This window comes from Neophocaena asiaeorientalis, unplaced genomic scaffold (genome assembly GCF_003031525.2).
Source record: "Neophocaena asiaeorientalis asiaeorientalis breed wild unplaced genomic scaffold, Neophocaena_asiaeorientalis_V1.1 scaffold157, whole genome shotgun sequence".
Lineage (NCBI taxonomy): Eukaryota > Metazoa > Chordata > Mammalia > Artiodactyla > Phocoenidae > Neophocaena > Neophocaena asiaeorientalis.
Window position 1 is genome coordinate 258,034 of NW_020174140.1, and position 14,061 is coordinate 272,094.

General features: G+C 36.9%; 1 protein-coding gene across 1 annotated transcript in view; it reads right to left on the minus strand.

The window, feature by feature from the left end:
• ORC5 (origin recognition complex subunit 5) overlaps positions 1-14,061 on the minus strand; it is a 73,875-nt gene that overhangs the window by 5,485 nt on the left and 54,329 nt on the right. Inside the window, exon 13 of the mRNA XM_024754959.1 lies at positions 3,806-3,918. Within this exon, the coding sequence (XP_024610727.1) occupies positions 3,806-3,918 (113 nt within the window). The remainder of the gene's footprint in view (positions 1-3,805; positions 3,919-14,061) is intronic.

Here is a 14,061-nt window from a genome sequence, read left to right on the forward strand (position 1 = left end):
TTTACTACTAATCATGATTTTTAAAAAACATGCAATACTTTGGACATTTGGTATATATTGAGTTTAAAGTCTTGTGCTGGGTTTGAGTAAGGCAATGACTGACAGTCTCTGCTCTGAGTTTCATGGACTTATACTGTAGGGAGGAAGTTCTAATTACTGCATTAATTACTTACGTAAAATAATGATAAGTCTCAGAAGATATGGGGACCTGTATAACTGTTTATAGTGTGTGTGTGCAGGCGTGAGCGATGGGAGGTCATTGTATGTTTGAGATGGCTTCTTCAAGGAAGAGACATTTAAACTGAAATCTAAAGGTTACGCAGCAGTTAGCTAGATAAAGGAGAGGAGGAGTTGGGAAGTGCTGCATATGCAATGAATAGTGTTATATGAAGAACTGAAAACAGCCAGAGCGGTTAAAGTGCAAATACCTAGGGGAGAAGATGTGCATGGCAGGTATGGCTGGGCATAAAGGCCAGGGCCAGGTCACTGGGGCCTCGCCGGCTCTTTTAAACATTCTGTCTTTTATCCTAAGAGTTATGGGAAACTATTGATATTAAAGACTTTTAAGTAGGAAGGTGATATTAAATTTTTATAAGATCATTCTGGCAATAGTGTGGACAACAAATTATAAGGGAATAAGAGTAGACAGAAGACCAATTAGGAAGCTACCAGAGAAGAGATGATGGTGGCCTGGTCTAGAGGGCTAATAGAACAAATGACAAAAGTGAATGAATTTGAGATACAATAGGAGGGACCCAACAGGCTCAAAAGGACTAATGCTTGGATATTGCGAGTGTGGGAGTGAGAAATGTCAAAAATAACTCCCAGGTTTCAGGCCTGTGCAACATGGCAGACTGAAGTGCTAGTCACTGAACCAGGGAACACTGGAGGAAAGCTGCATCACTCCTTTTTTGTTGGCAGGCAGAAGCAGAGGTAGGAATTGCTGAGTTCAGTTTTGTAAATACATTGATATAGGTGGGAAACATCCAATAAAGGTCAAGAATATTAGAAAAAAGGTCTGGCCTTTAAAAACTGGGGAGTAAGATTAGTGCATAGATAGTTGTTGAAGCAGGGGTAAAGCTAAAATTACCTAGGAAAAAATATAATATGAAAAGAAAAAAGAGCCAAGCCTCAAGGACCAGCTACATTTAAAGGTCAGGTGGATAGGAATACACTGGCAAATGAGCTTTAGAAGAAACAGCCAAAGAATAAATATGAAAACCAGAAGACTGGAATCATGGGCTCTAGGGGAAGAGAGTTCTGAGAGACAGAGAGAGAGAGAGAGGTCAACCGTGTTGGGTGCCTGAAAGAACAGAACAGATAGTCTGAGGACTGCAAAAGGTTCTGGTGAAAGGGAGGAGATGGAATTCAGAGCAGAAGTGGAAGAATCCACCTTAGACAGTAAGAGGATCCTAACCTACTGATAAAGGAAAGACAGAAGATGGGCACCAATGTAGGTAGCTGAAGAAGTTCTCAACTGATAGTCTCGATTTAGCTCTGTGAAACAGTGAATACTGAACAGAGTGAATACAGACATTAGGACTTGTGGTTTGAATAGAGTCAAGAATCTAGGTTGAAAAGAAACCTATGAACTACATGCTCTACTGTTCAGTACATGAGGTGAAACGGCTGGGAGGCTGGTAGAAGATAATCAGTCATAAGGAGAAGAGGAAAATAGAGCCAGATTGCAAGAGTCTCAAAGAAACCCACATTTTCACAAGAAATTGGGGGAAAGTAACAATCTAGAAACGGCAACAAGAAAAAAGGATAGCACTTAAAGAGCATCCAACCCTGAGGGACTGGGTTTGAGAAAGTAAGAAGCTACCAGTAGAGATAACTCTAGGGAAAGTATCTCCAGGTAAGAATCAAGTTTTCATTAAGGCAGTGACAAAGAATATTAGGGAAAGATAGAAGGATGGGGGAGGGAGGGAAAAAATGGCAGGTTAAATCATCAGAAAAGAAGTACAAAAACATCACTGAGATGAGAAGGTGGATGAGGGCAGATGTGGAAAGAGGGAGGTGACTGTTCTTTGGACACTGCCCATGGAAAGTAAGAAAGAGTAAACACATGTAACAAAGCAAGTTAGAGTTCCCAAGTTCTACGGCAAAATTCCAGGTCTACAATTCCTGCTCCCTTCTGAGGTTGTAAATGGAAGTGCACTTCTCTGGAAGTGTTTAATATCAATGATGCTGTGGATTAAGCAACACACAGTTCAGTTCGGTTCACTGCATATTCATCATATGGGGCACTCACAAACCTGTCCTGTACGTGATTATGATGGGGCAGAACTCAACACATACACAGTCATGACAAAATCCCTGAAGTAAACATTCAGCATTCAAAAGTTATGCCTTTGACAGAGGCTCTTAAGATACAGAGTTTTAAATACCATTATTTAGAAACAGAAAGTTCCTGCTTTATGGTCATGTGGAATGCATTCCAAAAAAGTTTCTGCTCAATTTCCTCAGTGTAAAAGTTTGCCCAGTTTTATCATAACAACACATTTCAAAACCCTCATTTCAAGTTTCAGAGTCTACATGTCATCAAAATGTCTCAATACCTGCTTCACAGTATCACAGAACTTTTAATTCAGAAGAGACTTCGGGGCAGAGGCTGCCAAGCTGTGGACTTCAGAAACTTTAAGAAACTGTAAAATTCATTAGAGGAGATCTGCAAATCCATACCTATGTCAAGCACTGGTTTTAGGCTGAATAATGTTCCATGCCTATATATTATTAATTTTAAAATATACAAAAATACTTCCATGATTAATTTTAAAAGGATTTTAAAATGGAATCATCATATTCAAAAAGGTTGGGAAGACACTGCATTATGGCATGTCTTATTCCACCTACCAGGCTACCCACACACTACCTCTTCTACTACAAGTCTTGACAAACTGTTATCCAGTTGCAACCATAATGGCTGGAACATTTTGCCTAACAGCAAGTACACCTCTTCATGAGGAAACTCGTTACATTTTTAGATAGCTTTCATTTTGACAGACATACTTTCCTCCCTTGAATTTCTAATGCTCTAGAATTATCGAGAATTAGTTTCATCCATTTTGCACATGACAGCCTCTGAGGTGGTTACCATATCCTTCCTAAGCCTTTTCTCTCACACCTTGCCCCTCACTCACAGATGTGACATGGTTCCTCATTCTACTACTCTCCTCCTGCCCCCTCAGCATGTACCCATTCATTAATGCCCCCTTTTAAAACTCCAAGCACAGCACAGCATACCACATTTGATCTGCCTATGGCAACACATAGTAGACCTATTATATCCCTTGAACAAGACACCAAGACTGTTAAAACCCTGCAGTCATCTAAAATACTTAGAACTTAAGCCAGGTCTCTTCCATCTTGTTTTAGTACCTATGAGGTTTTTTTTTTTGTTTTGTTTTTTTAATTGAGGTAACAATGGTTTTTAACATTATATAAGTTTCACGTGTAATTGTATTTTGACTTCTGTATACACTACAGTACATACTAGGTTTTTGTAGTCAACTGCCCATTAAATCCTACCTACTATGTGACCATTATTCCAGTCTGTTAAGGTCTCTCAGAATCTTGATTTTTTGCCATATAACATGTTAGCTAATTCTCCCAATTTTATGTCATTTGTAAATTTAATGAGAGGGTTCATTCTACAGTGAAACTTATGCATTCTTGGCACTAAAATGACCTTTTCTTGCTTAAATGACTAATGACATTACATTAGAAAGAAGATTAATTTTTATATTTAGTATATCATTTACATAATTCAAGACATTTAAGTTAACAATTATTCTACACTTACCTAGCAATAGCTCTGATGAAGTCCAGAGATACTGTGCATTTGTATTTTGGTCCATCAAGCTGATCATCATGGCCAACCAGGGTTAATAGCTGAAGAGTCACTAAAGAGGTAATCTAAAAAAAAGAAAGCATTTTTATGAGAAAATGGTTTAATCAGATTACATGATGCCCTTGTTTCTGAAACATTTTATACTTTGATAAAGATATATAACTGAATTCACAAGGACATCTGCAAAGAATATGACTACTTTGAAATCTGTATATACAAATTTGTACATATGCTTAAAGTCTTAGTTAAACCAATGATCAACCTTTAAGGACTCCACTAGAGACAAATTTATTTCATTTAATGACACACACATGACTGCTAACCTTTAAAAACTATAAACAAAGGACATTCCTTCTCTCCATAAAAAATTTATGAAGTTTCTATCTAAATAGCTCAGAATAGCAAATCTGTACTCCCTTGAGAACTGAGCAGTTAAAATGTGAAAGTGGGCCTTTTTCAGAGTTGGGTATCTGGTTAGGTAAGAAATACATCCTTCAGACCTGGACTTAGTCTTCTTTTAAAACTGATCACCAACTAGGTAGCCAGGAAAACACCGGGTGGATTAATATTGGCAAAAGCAAAAGTGTATCTTGATAGGTCAAAATCAAAATAACTTCACATGCATAAGGCCAACAAAAGTGTTAAATGCTCTGAAATCCAAGAAAGAAAGCTGACCCAAGAGCTGAAATTCTTTAAGTAGCCCATTCTCTTCTCCCAATTTTTTATTCTCATCTCCTGCAGGCCAACCAAAAAAAGAAGCCAGCAATGGCAAGAAGATCTGGAGACTTGGTGATCTGTAACTGCCTGTGGCAATATAAGGGATAAGAGTTACAGTATCCGTAATACCTAATCATGTGTCTTAGGAATAAAAAAATGCTCACTTAACTTGAGATCAATACCTTGAGATGCAGTAAACATTCTGAGTAATAAAAACAGTAATAGTAGTAGTGATTTGCTTCGTACCAAGTACCTATACACAGCATCTCATTTATTCCTCTTGACCCTACAAGGTGGACACTATCATACTCATTTTATAAACGAGCCTTAGAGACGTTAAGTAACTTTCCTCAGATCCCAGAACTGGAGGTGGCTTAACAAGAATTCAAACCTAGAGTCCTTGCTCACCATATTATGCTGCAAAGACTCCACTATGTTTCCCATTACAATTTTTAAATTTTATTATTTTGGCTGCGCCACACAGCTTGCAAGATCTGTTCCCTGACCAGGGATCGAACCCAGGCACGTTAGTGAAAGCACCAAATCCTAACCACTAGACCACCAGGGAACTCCCTCCCATTACAATTTCACAGGGAAAACTGTTATGCAGTGTTCAGTCAGCTGTCATTACTTTATAAACAATTTTTTTAAATGAACACATGGATAGATTACCACAGTATTTTATGTATATAAAATACATTTAGCAAATATAAAATATTTTTTCAATTAGAAAAACATTTTGTATCAATAGATCGAAATATGAAGCTCTGCATTCAAAAGGCTAAGATTTTAATTTCTAATATTACAAATTACAAATTACATTTTTGTCTTTTAAGACAAAAATGTCTTGAAACTTTTTTTTAAGTAAATTTATTTATTTTTTGCTGCACTGGGTCTTTGTTGCTGTGCACAGGCTTTCTCTAGTTGCTGCGAGCGGGGGCTACTCTTCATTGCGATGAGCAGGCTTCTCATTGCAGTGGCTTCTCTTGTTGCGGAGCACGGGCTCTAGGCATGCGGGCTCAGGTAGTCATGGTTCGTGTGCTCTAGAGCCAAGGCTCAGTAGTTGTGGTGCGGTTGCTCCGCGGCATGTGGGATCTTCTCGGACCAGGGCTTGAACCAACGTCCCCTGCACTGGCAGGCGGATTCTTAACAACTGCGCCACCAGGGAAGTCCCGAAACACTTTTTATAGATGTTCTATGTGTTGAAAAGAACATGTATTTTGAAGCTTAACGTTACACTCTCCATTCTACATATATATATTAGATCAAGCTTGTTTGTGTTGTTGAAATCTTATAAACATTTTTTATCTACTTGAGAGAGGTACTAAAATTCTCCCCTTATAAGAAGTTTATCTTTTTCTCTTTATAATTGTTAGTTTTTGCTTTATATTTTTGAATCTGTTATTTGATGCATAAATTTAAAATTATGTTTTGCTGACAAATTAAATCTTTTCATTATTATCTAATGGTCTTTTTCAAAAGTAATGGATTTGCCTTAAAGTGTGTTTTTTTCTAGTGTTAATATACCTATATCAGCATTCTTTTAGGTGCTTATCTTTTTTCCTATGTACTTTTCATCATTTTACTTTCAGGTTTTGTATTTTCTTAACTTTAGATAGTGCTCACATAAACATGTAGTGTGATTTTCTTTTTATAGTCAGTCTAACAACAGTCCTTTTGGCTGGACTATATACTCCATTTGCTTTCACTGTAAAGATATTCTAAAATTTTATTTCTACCATTATGTCAAGCTTTCTGTTTCTCCTTCTATGTGTCTTATTCCTTTCTTGACTTTTTTTTTTTTTTGCGGTACGCGGGCCTCTCACTGCTGTGGCCTCTCCCGTTGCGGAGCACAGGCTCCAGACGCGCAGGCTCAGCGGCCATGGCTCACGGACCCAGCCGCTCCGCGGCATGTGGGATCTTCCCAGACCGGGGCACAAACCCGTGTCCCCTGCATCGGCAGGCGGACTCTCAACCACTGCGCCAACAGGGAAGCCCTCCTTTGCCTTTTATTGAACTGAATTATAATATTTTGAGGACTTCCCTGGTGGTCCAGTGGTTAAGACTCTGTACTTCCAACGCAGGGGGTGTGGGTTTGATCCCGGGTGGGGGAACTAATGTCACACATGCTGTGGGGTGCAGCCAAAAAAAAAAATTAATCCCCACTGAGATGTAGACATTCGAGAAAACACTTGAAAAATAGAAAAAAGGTATGAATTATAATATTTTTTCATTCTATTGTTTTACTCTATTACCTTGGAAATAGTTTTATACTCTAATTTCCATTTTAATTTTTTCTTCAGCCCCCAAGCTATTTTAGAATTCTTCTTTAATTTTCAACTCATAAAGTTCCTCTAGTATTTTTTTGATTTTTTTTTAAGGGGGGGATATCACAGAATATGGTCTGTATACTACCAATCCTTTGAAATTTGATGAGAAAGCTGGATTCTTCAGGGGGAAAGAAGAGGGCACAGGGACACGAATGCCACTGTGGCAAAGAGTGAAACTGACCACAGTGGTCACTCTGCCTGTCCTGCCTGCCAAGCCCCTTCCCTCTTTGTCCCAAGAATGTCTTCAGCTGATGGCAAATGAGTGAAAAACATGCCCACAAAATGGGATGACCCATCATAGGCAAACAAGGTGGAGTGAGACAAGAGTTTTCTCTTACTTATACACACACTTATATCCTATCCTCCATTTTGTCTCTTGGACTGCAAAGCCTAAAATATTGACTATGTGGGCCTTTTACTGAAAAAGTTTGCCAACCTCAGCATTAAAAAAATTGCTAGATTCAGATAATTAATTTAACCAATGTAGAAACTGAGATGTTCAGTGACTTGTCCAAAGTGATAATGACTAGATAATGATAGAAACTTACTTGACTAGGATTTAGGTCTCCTAACTACAATTCCAAAACTTATGAAAAGCATGACTAAAATGCGATCATAGCTGAGAGCTAACTTCTAATAAGTTGTATTATAATCTTGCCTGAATAAAGAATGTGTTAAAAGAATGAGGATGATCTGTAAAAAAGGGAGTGTTCAAGAGAACAGACCTGTCAGTGTGCCTCCAGCCAACAGGACCAAGGGATCCTTACCCATTAACTTGGAAATCTGGTATGTGCTGTAAGTACTGTGGAGGTGTAGTTGTCCAGCTGTCATTCTGTTAATGATTTTCTTAGTAATGTTTTATATGCACATATGAGTAAAGTTGATGAAAAGGTAAAAACATGTCAAGTTACTCAGCATTTTTATAAATGTGCTCCCATTTACCTAGTTTAGGAGTTCAGTTAAATGAAACAGAAAATTAAGTTGGCTGTTAAAAATTTGTGAAATAAGGCTTCCCTGGTGGTGCAGTGGTTGAGAGTCCGCCTGCCGATGCGGGAACGCGGGCTTGTGTCTCGGTCAGGGAGGATCCCAGGTGCCACGGAGCGGCTGGGCCCGTGGGCCGTGGGCACTGGGCCTGCGCGTCCGGAGCCTGTGCTCTGCGGCAGGAGGGGCCGCAGTGGTGGCAGGCCCGCGTACCGCAAAAAAAAAAAGAAAAATGTCTGAAATAGTATTGTGCTCATTAAATGAGGTCATCTGTAAAGCAACTTAACACAGTGCCTGTAACACAGTTAGTATTCAATAATATGAGCTACTATTTATATTATTACCATGTATTAGCACTATTTTTTAATTTCAAATTTAATGAATAGGTTTCTTTTCTAACAGCCCATTAATTTACTGAAAACTCACTATATTTTATCTGAGAACAGTTTCACACACATATATATCCTATAGCTTTCTGAATAATGAGCCATGCTTGTTTAGAAAATAAAAAATAAAACTATCTGCAGATTTAAAATATCTTTATGAGATTTATAAATATTGACAACAAACCATTGGTTACCTGTGGGGGGAGAGAGAAGAGGGGAGGGACAAGAGTAGGGAATTAAAAGGTAAAAACTACTATGTATAAAATAAATAAAAAATAAACTACAGGATATATTGTACAGCACAAGGAATATAGCCAACATTTTATAATAACTTTAAATGGAGTATAACACCCCAAAATATTAAATCACCATGTTCTACACCTGAAACTAACATAATATTATAAACCAACTATATTTTAATTAAAAAAATACTTCTGAACAGGTCAAGAAAAGTAATGTGCACATATATAAATTACTTTGGAGAAACACTCAATGTGTCAATTTCACCAGGAAATGATGTAGATTAAAAAAATGAGTTGACCAATAAAACCTGTATGAAAAATATAACAAATTAAAAGTTATAATGGCAGATTAGACCCAGATGTAGAGAAAATTAAGGAATATGAGGATAGTTCTGAAGAAATGATACAGAATGCAAACTAAAGAGGTTAAAAGAGAAAATATGAAAGAGGTTAAAAAATAGAAAAGACAAAGTGAGAAGATCTAACATATTCCTAATCAAAGATCAAGAAGGAAAACAGAGATGGAAAGAAAAGGGCAGAAGTAATATCTGAAAAGACAATGGATGAAAATTCATTCAAAAAGATAAAAAACACCAAATCACAGAATTAAAGGACCAAATAAATATAAACAAGGAGAAATCAAAAGAAATCCATACCTAGACACATCATAGTGAAAGTACAGAACACCAAAGATAAAAAGTTCTTAAAAGTAGCTAGAAAAGGAAAAACAGATTATCTTCACAGGAATGGCAACTGGACTGACAGCTGTTTTAAGAACAACGATGACAGATAATTGAGAAGCTAATTTAAAAAAAAAAAATGGTGCCAGGTACCACAACAGTAACAGAATTTGCTGTTTTCTCAGGTTTTTTTTTTTTTTTTAATGAAGTGTGCTGGATGTCTCTCTAATTTTGTTCAGATGCCTGCAGAACCTGGAAAAGCTGTTGCTGCTATTGATGCATAACATACTGCTATTGGTCTTTTTATATAAATAAATAAATCTGTCTACATATATATATAATTTGAATTTCTGGAAACTTTAGCTGTGCTGTCAACTTTGGAGAAGTATCCCAGTTGTACCGTGTTGGGTTGGCATGGTACAGAAATCAACAGCCATACTGGTCTAGAAATGTTAAACATGATTTTTTTCCATTTGTACAGGGGTAATGCACTGTATTAAATATGTAAGGTCTTACCTACATCGGTTTGATTACAGAAACTAATAAAGTATTCTCTAAAAAAAACAAACAAAAAAAGAACGACGACGACAGACATAAAATAGCGGTGTATTTTCAACATACTGAAGAAAGTAACTGTTAACTCAGAACCGTATGGACAGAAAAAACAATCGTTTAAGACTGAGAATGAAATAAAAGGCACATTTCCAAACTAAGAACAACCAAAGGTTTGCTATCAAAAGATCCCTATTCACTCAAATTCCTAAAATTACCTCCAGGTGAAAAGTAAAGGAATCCAAGTTGGAAGGTCTGAAGTGCAAGAAGGAATGAAGAACAAAGAAACTGGTAAATGTGATGGTAAATCTAGATTAATTTGCCTGTTTAGGTGATAACAATACTATATTATGGGTTTAAAAATAGGATTAAAATGCACAATACCAGTAATACATAAATTGGGAGTGGACAAAATGAAGTTAAAATGTCCAAGGTCCTATGGTATCTGAGAGAATAAAAGTACTCACTAAATTTTGACTTTGATAAGTATGAATGTTATAATAGTATAGTAACAACTAAGAGAATAGAAACAAGTGTATGTACTTCTAAATTAGAAGGGGAAACCTGAACTAGAAAAATCCAAAAGAAAGTAAGAAGAAACAAAAATAGGTAAGACAAATATCAAGTATATAACAAGATAATAGATATAAACAAAATTACATTAGTAATTATATTAAAAGTTAACTAACTTTTGCAAATAAAAGGCAAAGATTAAGCGACTGAAAAAATAAATCCAACTATATACTGTTTAGGATAGATACATCTAAAACAGAAGAATATGGGAAGGTTAAAAGTCAAAGGACAAAATGAGATACATGAAGCAAACTAAAGAGAAAGAAAAATGATGAAGGTGTCTTCATGCAGACAAAAGAGAATTAAAAAGAGATTTAAAGAAGGGCTCACTGAGTAATGACAGAATGGAGGCCCTGAGCTCCTATCTCTCACAAGCTGAGTGGCTTGAGACCTTTACTATGAAGGGATGAGACACAGAACAGGATGAACAGCCAAGGAATAATGGAATCTTTGGGGGAAACTGAGTACTGCTGCAAGTCAGGACAAACTCATTTTCCTTCCCAGTTTAGAAATAGGTAGGGATCATGATGAGAAAGTAGGTCTGAAAGTTTAATGAATGGGAGGCTACATAGAAAAGAGGTGACATCGTCTCCTATGACAAAATATACTCATTAACTTCATTCCTTTCTATCTTTCTACCAGGAATTCATTTGCTAAAGTAGGTTAGTAATAGACATTTGAAACTCACAGATTAATCTCCCTTTATTATTAAAAATAGATTTCTTTAGTAGTTCTTTTTCTTTTAATATAGAAGACATTACTTACATTTTACTTTCCCACTGGCATTTCCTTATACTATTTCTTATAACTTCTACTTTCCTGTGATTCAAATACTCTCACATATTTAATTCAATTCTTTAATCCAAACTGTATGCTATATTTGCTCTTCTTCCATTTTCTTCATAAACACAAAACCATTAATCTAGTTAAGTTAGAATTTAAAGAATATTTTCAGATATCTGTCTTATTACTTTTACCATATTAGTTACAGCAAATTACCAAAGGCAATTAAGTTGAAACAGACAGTCCCTTGAATCACTTTCAGTTCTACCAAGATTCCATGATAAATGAATCACATAAATTACACAAAGGATATAGTACCACTTTAAGATGTGGCAGTCAAAAAGCATTACCAAAATATTAGTAAGATGACTGCTCAATTTGTTGGGGGGTGGGAGGGTAGGGTCTGATTTAGGAGAAGCTTATACACAAAAAATCTAAACCAAAGTGAAAACAAATTGTAATGTTATTTTTCACATTAAAAAACACTAATTTCAGAGATTTTTTTTTTTTTTGCGGTATGTGGGCCTCTCACTGTTGTGGCCTCTCCCGTTGCGCAGCACAGGCTCCGGACGCGCGCAGGCCCAACGGCCATGGCTCACGGGCCCAGCTGCTCCGCGGCACGCGGGATCCTCCCGGACCGGGGCACGAACCCGAGTCCCCCAAATCGGCAGGCGGACTCCCAACCACTGCGCCACCAAGGAAGCCCTCAGAGATCTTTTACTCCTTGAACTTACCATATGAACAAAACTAACATACAAATACATAATTTAGGAGAATGTTATATAAAGCAGTGTACAAATACCAACAACTTAAAAGTACTTTGCCAGTTTATGAAAATAATGTGGAGTAAAACTGAAAAAATCAAATACAAAGATTAACTTATGGGTTCAACATTTTGAATCTCAAACATATTAATTTATGCCTAGATGAAAAATTCTGGAAAAAATATATGAAACTTTTGGAAAATTATTTCTATACATGTGTAAGTACCAGAATACCCACCTTCCTCTCCATTATTGAATCCTTAAAATTATCTAATTTTTATTTCCCACTGCAGAGCCATGAAACTCTTGAGGACTTGGTCTAGGTACTGTGCATTCAAAGATGAATAGCATCATGGAAAATACTGATTTACTTCCTTGCCCAACATTAAATGTTCACGACAAAATGACGAGGTCACATCTGCAGGCTGGCATTAATGTCTAAATATTTTGATATGGTCAGTAGGATTATGGCAAAGTCTGTAGACAGTAAGGGTACTCAGGACCAGACTCAGTTTTGTATGTGAGTGTGTGCAAACATAAGATAGAGGTGGAATCAGAGTCTTTCTCATCTGCTGCAGCAGCCGAGGATTTAGTAACAAAAACGACACACAAGAGTCACTACTGTTGTTAAGACCCCAAATGAAGGAAGCGATTTAGTTCCAGCAAATAAGAATTAACTGGAATATTTTGCAGGCTATAAAATTGATGTCTTAGAAAGATTTAATCTTTGTTGGGGCAAAGCTCTCTAAATAATGGCAAAATATATTTGAAATCTTTTTTAGCACTGACCAATCTACAGAAAGCTTTTCATCCAACTGAGCTAAAATAACCCTAAAACATATTTCATAAACAAATACTAACAACAAGCCTAGCCAGAAGAAAATATATCAAAAAAAAAATACAGGAGGACTTCTGGTCCAGATAACATGGCACAGATTCATATTTACGGTTCTTCCCTGCTAAGTGCAACTATAAACCCTGGAAATAACCTAAATAGCAACCAAAGGACTCTGAAAGGTGGAAAGAGGAAGGCAGACTGCTTAAGGACCCAGGAATGGAGGAATAATGTAGAGGCAGGAAGTCTGAAGAATCCCCACCCAACAGCACAAGGTGACCCAGGCTCAGCATCTCCTGACACCCAATCCAGAATAGAAAGCTACCCAGGTAGGCTTATTTCTCTCCTGGACTGAACAGGAGTCCTGCCCAAAGGCTGGCAGTTGTACGTTGTGTATCTGGCAAAACTATCCCTCGTGAATGAAGTGGAAATAAAGACATTCTCAAATAAGGGAAAACTAAAGAATCTGTCACTAGGAGACCTACCTTTGAAGCATGGCTAAATGGAGTTCTTTAAACAAAAGGGAAATAATAAAAGAAGGCACCTTAAACATCAAGACAGAATAAAGAACAACGGAAAGAGCAGAAGTATGGATAAAGTAGACTATCGCCTCATGAGTTTTCTAAATCATCTTTGATTAAAAACTGACACCATCTGATAATCAAGACAATGATATTTAAAAAGTGGGAAAGTTAAAATAACCTAAACGTAAGTAAGGTTATCGTATTTCATTGGAAGTAGTAAAACACTGATACCACTTACAGAACTAAACGTTGCAATTACCGTATTACCCAGAAATTGCACCCTTTGGGCATGTTCACACAAAAACCTGTATATGGACATTCATAGTAGTTTTATTTGTGACAGCCAAAAACTGCAAAGAACCCAGATACCCTTCAATGGGTGAATGGTTAAACAAACTGTATATTCCATATCATGGAATACAACTCAGCAGTAAAAAAAGAATGAACTATTGGTACATGCAACAATTTGGATGACTCTCAAAGGAATTAATTACGGTGAGTGAAAAAAAAGCCAATCTCAAATGTTACATACTGTATGATTCCATTTATACAAACTCTTGAAATGACAAAATTTTTAGAGGTGATTAGTGGTTGCCAGGGATTAGGGGAACAGGCAAGAGAGAGGTGGGTGTCATTATAAAAGGAGGGGTCCTTGTGATGGTAGAACTGATATATCGACTGTGGAGAGAGATACACAGACCTACACACAGAATAAAATTTCAAATAACCAAACATGCAGACATACACAAAAATGAATACGTGTAGAAGTGGAAAATTTGATTAAGATCAGTAGATCGCATCAATGGCCATTTTCTGGCTGTGAAACTGGGTGAAGGGCATG